The sequence below is a fragment of the Hirundo rustica genome, chromosome 1 (genome assembly GCF_015227805.2).
Source record: "Hirundo rustica isolate bHirRus1 chromosome 1, bHirRus1.pri.v3, whole genome shotgun sequence".
NCBI lineage: Eukaryota > Metazoa > Chordata > Aves > Passeriformes > Hirundinidae > Hirundo > Hirundo rustica.
Genome location: NC_053450.1, coordinates 89746106 through 89756057, shown reverse-complemented (window position 1 = coordinate 89756057; position 9952 = coordinate 89746106). Strand labels below are relative to the sequence as shown.

The following is a 9952-nucleotide window of genomic DNA, read 5'->3' as shown; positions in this document are numbered from 1 at the left end:
TCCTATTCTGCTGAACCTCCAGTCAGTGTTCATACCCATAGAGAGATGACATATGATATGACCTTTCCTGTGTATTTGCTTGCTACATCACACTGGCTGTGAAATAAAAAAGATTCCACGAAGTGTGGAGTGTTGGATTTCAGATCCTATTTGGTGCTCTTGCTTTCTTTGCGATGTTTCTGTATCCAAATTTTATCCCTTAGCTAGGCTTAAGGGAATGCATCTTCCTTCTTGTATAGGGGAAAACAAAGCAGATGGTCTCAGTCTGAGGGACAGATGTCCACATCAGAAAACTGTCACTGCACTTGACGCCTTCCCAGCCATACTGGCCAAAATCCTCCAGAAAAGAAAAAACACACCTTGCCATTTTGCATACATTTACATTCATTTGCATGCATTCAGGCACCTACTAAGCGGAATGCTCAGCCTTCCCATTTTTTCAAGCTGCACTCAACCTCAGACTGGTGTGAAGATTACTTGTAAAAGAGCTGACTGCCTGGTGACTTTGGTATGCAAACTATTAATAAAAAGGACCCTTCCATGCCATAGTCCTATTCTCTTCCTGCCTTTTGTCTTTGAGTCTAGACAAGGAAGAGCAGCTTATAACAGCACTGCCCCTACCCAGAAATTCTGTACAGGCAAATGAAACTCCTTTTCTGCTGGATTTTCTGGGACGTGAGCAAAGCATTTGACACTGTCCCACATGACATCATCCTTGTCGCTAAACTGAAGAGACACAAATTTGACAGATGCACCACTCAGTGGATAAGGAATTGACTGAATAGCTGCACTGAAAGAGCTGTGGTCAGCAGCTCAATATTCAAGTGGAAAGCAGTGAAAGTGGCATTCCTAAAGTGTTGGTATCAAGACCAGTGCTACTTAACATCTCTGCCAGTGACACGGGCAGTGGGATTGAGGACACCCTCAGCACGTTTGCTGGTGACGCCAAGCTGGGTGCTGCAGTCAGCACGCTGGAGGGAAGGGAATGGCATCCAGGGGGACCTGGAGAGGCTGGAGGGACAGCACTGTGCACACCTCATGGAGTTCAACAAGGCCAGATGCAAGGTCTTGCCTGTTGGTCAGGGCAATCCCAAGCACAAATACAGGCTGGGGGAGAATGGATTGAGAGCAGCTCTGAATGAAGGTCTGGGGGCTGTTAACAAGAAGCTCATCATGGCCTGGATTCATTTGTAGCCCAGAAAGCCAAATATATCCTGGGCTGCATGAAAAGTATTGTGGCCATCAGGTCAAAGGAAGTGATTCTGCTCCCCTATGCCACCCTCATGAGACCCCACCTGTAGTAATTTCATTCAGCTCTCTTCATAAGAAGAACAAGTTGTAGCAAGTCCAGAGAAAGCCACAAAGATGCTGAGAGGGCTGGAGCACCTCTCCTATGAAGACAGGCTGAGAGAGCTGGAGCTGTTCAGCCGGGAGAAGAGAAGGCTCCATGGAGACCTTAGAGCAGCCTTACAGTGCCTAAAGGGGGGCCAGCAAGAGAGCTGGAGAGGGACTTCTTACAAGGGCATGTAGTGACAGGACAAGGGAGAATGGCTTTAAACTGACAGAGAATGGGTTTAACTTAGATATTAGGAAGAAATTCTTCACTGGTGAGGCACTGGAACAGGCTGCCCAAGAAGCTGTAGATGCCCCACCTCTTCAAGTGTTCAGGGCCAGGTTGGAGGTTGGACAAGGCTTTGAGCAACCTGGTCTAGTGGAAGATGTCCCTTCCCATGGCAGAGAAGCTGGAACAAGATGATCTTTAAGGCCCCTTCCTACCCAAATAATTCTATGATTCTGTGATTCTATGAAAAGACTGGTGACATTGTCAGAGTACAAAAAACATAATCCCATCTTGTTTTCCGTTTTGTTTTGTTTTTTGTTTTCCTGGCAGGGAGTTTTCCCTTCTAACCTCAAACAACCACGGGAGGCTCTACATCTTTACTTTTCATAAATGAGGCAGCAATAATTCACTGGGATTGTGGTGGCTGGAATGCCTGGGGGATCTGGATGCAGGCAATCTGAATTAGGGGAGAAGTCAATGAAACTCAGGAGAATACTGAAGTGCCTTAGCACGAGGTCTGTTTCCCAACATGCATGCACATTGCTCTCTGAGTTCATAGGAAATTATCCCACATGGAGCCTTGCATCCAGTAGAAGTGGGAAAAAAAAAAACAAAAAAACCAAAAAAATATAAAAACAAACCAAACCAAAACAGAGCAGATTGCTCAACACTGTCTGTAGGCCAGTTAAAAGGGGAGGAAAAAGAGATCTCTTAGTGCAGTCTGCTCTGCCAAAGCTGAGCCTTGCTCACAGGGCAACCTCTGCAGGGGCAGGAAGAGCATCTTGCCTCCCCATCCTGCATGGGGAAGGTTCAGCTGTGGGCTGGGGTGTGATACCTGCTCCCTGTCAAGGCCCCCACAAGACACTCAGGTGGCAATTACCGCTGAGAGCGCGGCAATTATGGAGACCCTAGGAAATGTTCCGTGTGTTTTCTAGTGCTGGTTGTGGCTGCTTAGTGAGGCAGGAGGAGAGGGAAAAGCAACCATTCTCATGGGAATTTTTTTGTTGCTTCATTTTAGGGTCATTTTGTATTAGTTCTCCTCTTCTTCTCAGCCCTGATGATGCGATGATGTAGTGCGAAGGAAGAGGGGCTGTCTGAAGGTCAGTGGCAGCAAATGAAGAAGCAGAGAGGCAAGACATGTTGCTCAGCACTTCCTGTTTGTCACCCAAGGCCTTTGCCCTGTGTCTCCATCCCTGCCAGAGCTTCAGAGTGACTCAGGGTTTGTCCAACTTGCCATGCACAGCTGTGATGGATCCCAGCTACTGGGAGCAGCGCAAAGGTGGCAGAGCCTTTTCCCACAAAAAATGTTAAGAGCCATAGAGATTTTTAGCCTCAAGGACCTTTGCCTATGAATCCTGTCAGCTTCTTTGCCACCTCCATAGCCTATCAAAAAATCAACTAGATTTTTCTTTCACAGGCTGTTACATTTCCCACTTTTTTTCCTTGGCACAAGGCAAAAACAGTCACAGAGGCTTCCCAAGCTGAGCTGGGGACATGGCTGCACACAGAGCTAGAAGTGAGGAATATGCTGCTTTTCACTCTCTGCCCGACACATGACAGGCTGTTACACAAAATCAGCAGCAAAACTCCCCCCCACTTTTGCAAAAAAATAACCCAACCCCAAACTTATGTAACTCTGCAACTAATCTTTGTTAATCTTGAGCAAGGCATTTAAATCCAGGGAATAAGCCTATTCTTCTCATCCCCCCACCCCCCAGCCTATCTGTACAGCGAAAAGGGAAACAAATAGAAGCAAAGTTCGCAGCCTTGCGATTTTTCCTTTTGAGAAGAGCAAAGTGGCATTGTGTCCCGAGACTGCTCTGAAGCCCTCCTGCCTTGTCTTATCCCATGCACCGAGCACCTTAAGACAAAAGCTGCTTTCAGAGCAGTTGTCAGTTTCTCTTGGCTGAAGCATGGAAATCTCTACGCTCGCCGCGTACCACTGCCTTGCTTTTGTCTGGTATTTTTTCATTGCCTATTCCATCACACACATAAAAATAGAGGAGCGGCCATCTGAAGTGTTCCTTTACGGTGGGCAGTGGAAATATTTGACAGTCCTCAATCTGGTAAGCAAATCGTGTTGTACAGTGATACCAATATGTCTGTTTGTTTGTCTGCCATCTGCGCCTCAAGACATATGCAGCTGGTGTATTTGCTGCTGTTAAACTGCTTCCTTTGGTGGTTTTTACCCCAAAGGAAACTAAAGAGGCATCTGTGCTTGTGCTGTGAAATGTATTCGCAGGTTTCACGCAGAAAGAATATTGACTGGTGAGATGCTTGGTTTTCAGAAAGTACTTTGAAGCTATCTGCCTCCTTGTAAAAGAGACATTGTCAGTGAGGAGAAAGACAGAAAAGTGGGGGCATGTCCAGCCAGTGCCTGTTTTCTAACCTTTGATTCAAAATATTTCAACACTGCTTGGAGTTTACTTCAATTTTTTTAATAGTCTTTTATGCCCTCTAAATTACAGGAAAAGTGAAACAGAGCAGAGCACCGAGCTATTTTAGCCATTCAGAGTACCTGCTTCATTTGACAATCTGTAGAGAACACAAGGGAAAGAAATTCCAGCCTGTGGAGAGAGGTGCTTGTGATATTATGACATGAGTTTCAGCAGTGTTATCAACTGGTTGTACATTTCCTAAAAGCGCACAGAAAAAGAAGGATTGTGATGTATTCTGGTTCTTCTAATGTGCTAACATTTCACAGGATAGAAATCAAAGTGAAAGTACATGAGATACCCAGGAGAGAAGGCTTGTTCAAAGTCCAAGATGTTCATCAGCAACTTGGGGAAGTAGTGCTGGTGGGGTGGAAAAGACCAGGCTTGTGGAGATGTTTCCTACAAGGGAAAAATTTCAGGCACACTTGCTAATTTGAAGGATGACCACAGGGACCTACACAGCCTTTCATCCATCCTGCGAGACCGCCAGACTTAAATATCGGTGGGAGGTCTGGTCTGGGTCATGTTTGTCTCTACTTTTACCCTTCAGAAGGAGACACCCTATGCTGGAGTTCAGTGGAAGCCTAAAGGCTCCCCAGCTCCAAGTGGGGCCTTTTGGAGACCTTTGGGGAGGGGGAATTTGGTGCTCTTCCATCCTCAACCATTCCGTGACTCTGCCAAACATTTGCAACCAAGAGACAGTGAATGGCAAGTGAATAGGCCACAACTATCCAGGGATTCTGGGAGCCCCAGCGCTCTCCTCAATGGCCAAGCCAGCTGTGGAAGGATGAGGACACATATATATCCTTGCAATCGGGTGGCATTCGTACAGCTAATTGCGGTGTTGTCTGTTTATCAGTATAGCCATTTTGGGAGGATAGATGACCTCATTAAAAGACCACCCAAAATTTCAGGCAAAATAGCATCTCCACTCCCATCCCCTGGCACCATTATAATGAGATTTACCACCCAGCTCAAAAGCATGAGATCAAAAGGACAAAGCAAGTAACCAGTCTCTCAGTATTTTGGGAAATATCATCCATCTTCCCTTAGTGACCAGCAGTGGATGGTCAGGGAAAGGCTGCACAACACAAGAGCACGTACAAGCGTGAAATGAAGTTTCTATGGCTTTACTGTCCCAATAGAATACCAAGTAACTCAGCTAAAAAAAAAAAAAAAAAAAAAAAAAAAAAAAAAAAAAAATCCAGGCTAAGGTAGCTTATACCCATTCACCCATTCTAAGCCTTCCGTTCATCTACCTAAAAGAAAGACATGCTTGTTCATACTTCCGGTACTTTTCCTATCATCTGTGCCGTGAAGCAAGTGTGCCTTGTGTGAAAGAACAGTTCATTTTGTTGGTGTAAACCTAATTCCTTGACAACTGAACTGGATGCCTCATTATTTCTGTGTTGTAATCTAATCATCCACCCCTGCTCATGTTCATCTTGCCACTCATTAGAGCGGCATTAGATTATCCTCTCAGTTACTCTTTTCTGCAAGCTGAAAGTCCAAGCCTTTTTCATTTCTCTTCATAAAGGGTTGCCTCTTTCATTAAAGCATCCATGTCACCCTTTGCACCAGTTTTTCAAGTTTCAGGAGTGGATAGGTGGGGTGGTCTGCAGTGATCAAGTTATGAGCATATATGGTTTTATACAGTGGCCTAAAGGCGTTCCCTTGTTTGTAGTGTAATTCTTCTTGACTACTCTTAGCCTTCTATTTCCCTTTTTTGATCACTGGTAGGCATGAAGACAGCAAGTTGAGAGAGCTATCCACACTGAGTCCAATATTTCTTTACAGGATGGTGATAGCTAATATAGAGCCCACTGCTGAAAAATATATAATTGAAGCTGCTTTTTAATTTTTTAATGAAATGCTTTACATTGCACTTATCAACACTGATTTTTGCCTACTGTTTGATCACTCAGGCACTCAGTATCCTGATTTTTTTTTTTTTTTTTTTTTTTTTTTTTTGTCAATTTTACAGCCAGGTTTCTTTGACAGGGAAAAAAAACCCCATCAGATTCACAAAAGTGTACCACCTCAGGGTTTTCTCCCTTTGCCAGCTTATTTACAGATCTGCTGAACAGCTCAGGTCTTATTAAATCTCCATGTGTGAGGGCTCTTGCTCCACTTCCCCAGTCCTTTAACTCCCAACTTTTAACCACTCATTGATCTGATCCCAGTGCTAAAATGGAGCTGCCAGCCAACAGGGAAATGGTTTGGGCTGAAGATATTGCCTATCTCTCATGCAGAAAATGTGGCAACAGGACAGGGTGTGCAAAATTACTCCTTCATGGAGTCCTTCTTCTTCAGAGATTTATTTATTTCAAGAAAGGATTGCCAAAAAATGAAGAGGGATTAGGGAAAGAAATGCTGTCACCTCCCCCTTCTCCTGCTGAACTGGGTAGCATTTTTTGGTAAAGCAGCAGCAAAAGGGTGGCAAAAGGTTCTGGAGCTGCTGTATGAGAGGAAGAGGGTGAGAAGACAACATGTCCCACATGCAGTGGCCCTCTCTGTGGGGCTCCACTGGACCTAAAAGACTCATCCCGTGGCTTGACATTAAGTCACTCCTTGTGGTTGCTGAGGAACATCGAGGAACGAGAGGTGCCTGTCAACCCCCCTTGTCCCCTATGTGCACGCATTGAATTTCTGTCAGTCTGGACACAGTCCTAGAAAGCACCTGGGGATGTCAGGAGCTTTGGTCATGGGGAAGAAGAGCGGGCAAGAGCTTCACTCTGGTTCAGTGGATCTGCTGCGCTGGGCAGTGCCTTGGAGGCTTCCGCAGAGCCAGGAACACAGAGACAGCCTTTGTCCAGCTCTTCTGCCTGTGTCCTGCCAGACTGGGATTGCCTGGCTTCTGACACTGGCTGTCTGAATCACTTGGAAGATTTCCCTCCAAAATTTCACTTATCTCTTTGGAATAGCATTTAAAAATTTCCTTCTGTGGAAAGCTGCTCTGGCCGCCTCACTGTGATCTGAAACGGAAACACTGGGAAAAGTAACATTTTCTGGGGCTGGAAATGCTGCTTGTCTCCCAGTTTTGCTGGAGAGATGCTGGAAGAATTCCTTCTAGATATGACCTTCTTTTAGCACCTCATTCAATTTCTTGCTAGTCATGTGGCTCTCCCAAGAGAGCTACAGCTCTGACATTGCTTCAGATTCATTTTCTTAATGATTCTAGCCATCAAGAGTCAGAGAGGAAATATTTTTGTAGGGGGGGAAAAAAAGGATAACTGGGCTTTGTATCAAGGAGGTTCACTGACCCATTGTTGAAGAAGCAGAAATGACAGATAAAGCCAGTTTTGTATTCATTTTATTCATCTATGACACAAAACGGTGCAAGCGGAATCATTCATTGCCTGAAATATCTGAGCTCATAAAAATCTGCTCACTGCTGTAAATCCATTGGTAAATCACTGCATAGTGAGCACACTGTACCTTTAAAAACTATTAATTGCCTTCCTGCCCCAATTTATTCCTTATGCTTTTGTCTTTAATAATGGAAATACTTTTCAATTGTCCTGAAAGCTGCTTTGTATTTATTTCAGAATAGGCCCAGTATTTAGTAAAGATGTTTTCCAGGACACTATCATGTGAATGGATGTGTGTCTACACTAAATGTTGACTTTCATGTCTAATAACTTGCTCAGAATATTGGATTTATCCCTCCCTAAAGGACAGAGCTTGGAGCCCAATTTATTTGTACTAGTTGTAGATTTCAATATACACATATGGCAAGATCTTATACACAAAAGTAAATCATGTCAGGTTAGTTAAACAGAAACACCCTTTTGATCACTGCACCAGATAAAAATTGAGCTTTGTCTTTGTCACTGTGAGTCTCAGTTTGGAAAATTGATCTGGCCAAATTAAATGTTTCTACAGCACCCAGCACCATGGAACTCTGCAGGGTCTAGCGGGGAAAGCAGCCTCTCTCCAGCAGGGATAATCATATCCATATTCTCCTCTTTGGGTTAATCATTAGCTTTCTGAATGCTTCCAGTCTTCCTTCTGTTCGTGTGGGAACAATTTAGGGAATCCTTTCTATTTACAGCCAGTGGATTTATATTCCATGAGCGCCTGCAATGGATTTGTGAGCGCCAGCAGTGCTGCCTGGGAAATTCACAGGACATCTGGAATAATTTGATGTTTTCACGGATTTGTTTTGTTTTGTTTTTGTTTTTTGGTTTGGTTTTGTTTTTGGGTTTTTTTTTTTTTTAATGTCAACATTTTCCCTTTAGTGGAGGGCTACAAGATTTGGATGCGCCTTTCTTACAACAATAACCCCAGTGGGTTTGGAGCTCAGATTTTAATCTACTGGGGGTGTGCAATGCCTGACTGCACAGTACTAGGGATGATCCTAGCTAAGTTCAGTTTTCTGATTTGAAAACTACTTGTATAACCTTCCATTGCTCTTGGAAATACAGGGTGATCACTAGAGTGTCTGAAACACCTTTGAAACCATGGTGATGAACAAGGGTAGAGCTACAGCAGCCCAAGTCCAAGATCCCGAGGCTGAGTTCAAACTTCTTCAGTTGTTCTCCATGTTTAGCCAGAGAAATGGGTCAGGTTACACATTCAGATAAGAATTTTCCATACACAAGATAACATTGTCCTCCCCTGTGTATAACAGAATATTTACCAGGCTGAGAATGTGGCTGCTTTGGGACTGTTTCTTTTCAGTAATGTTTATTTTAGTTAATTTTGAAGCGGGGAAAGAAGCAGCCTATCCCTGTCCCATGATTAATGTAAGGCTGACCATGAACAAGATAATAATAGTCCCATCCTCTGGGAACCAGGCTTCTCCCTAATTGCTTTATTGGCAATTAGTCACCATGTGTCACTGACTGTCACCACCCTCATGTTCATTTTTCATGCCTTTTACAGAAAGTTACTGCTGACTCTACAGGGTGTAACAAGAGCTTCTGTTTATTACCAGGCTTTTCTTAGCTCTTTGAGGACTTGGTATTGGTGTCCTGGTTGAGGCCAAGGACTGGGACAGACATTTGGGCTGAACATGGGTTTGTGTCTAAGTACACCGTACCCCAGCACGGACTGAACCAGACCCATGACTTGGAGGGCTGAATCCCTACTGACTGAAATGGTGCCTGCTAATTGTGATAATGGGGAGGGAAACATCACACCTGAAAGAGCTGCTTTGAGTGCCTCAGAACTGAACAAAAACCTGTGTGGATTCTGATAGAGCCACTTGGGTTTGGTTTTTGGTTTTTTTTTTAATGTAAAGATTTGTCTGTTCACCCTAGGCCTTGATAGGAAATGTGGGGCTTTGCAGCTGAACTGGGTGAGGCGCAACCTCTGATACCTCGTCCTGGGTGAGCCAGGGCTGGTTACCCAGCCTGTGTCAGCACCTCCCTACCTTCACTGCTGTGGGTCTGCACAGGGAGAGGGACAATCCAACAGTGGTACTTACTGGCTCTCTTAGTGGCTCTCTGGGTTGTGGAAAGGATAGGGAAGGAGGACTCTATTTTTCCCCCGTGCTGGGAAGAAACAAAATGTTTGGGTATGGTTGCAGAAAACTGCAAACTATGGTCATTTTGTTGCCCAGAAAGACTCAGTCTCTGGAAACTAAAGCTTGCAGAAGCCCTTGTTTGACAACAACCATGGTGAAATCATAGTCTCCTCCCCCCCTCATATATTTTGATAATAAAGGAATTTCTGATGGAAAAACATTGCACTAATCCTGTTCCCTCCCAAGCACCACCCTTTTTAGCTTTTTCAGGAACTGATGAAGTAACCAGCCACAACTTCAGAGACGTTGCTCTAAACAAATATCTGATTCAGAGTAAGATCATGGCAAAAGAGATCTCATCCTGAAAGCTGTAGCCCTCTTTCCATTTAAGCATCACTAGCTGATCGAGAGTTTGCAGTAGGCTGCATTTCCCATATTGCATCACTTTGGGACAACATAGCCTTAATAAGTGAACTGATCTGACTT

The 9952-nt window shown here is 44.3% G+C and overlaps 1 protein-coding gene across 1 annotated transcript in view; it reads left to right on the top strand.

Moving 5' to 3' along the window:
• The first annotated feature begins 3463 nt into the window (after window positions 1–3463).
• ADTRP (androgen dependent TFPI regulating protein) overlaps window positions 3464–9952 on the top strand; it is a 30257-nt gene continuing 23768 nt past the window's right edge. The window contains exon 1 of the mRNA XM_040075760.1: window positions 3464–3627. Within this exon, the coding sequence (XP_039931694.1) occupies window positions 3475–3627 (153 nt within the window). The 5' untranslated portion in view covers window positions 3464–3474. The remainder of the gene's footprint in view (window positions 3628–9952) is intronic.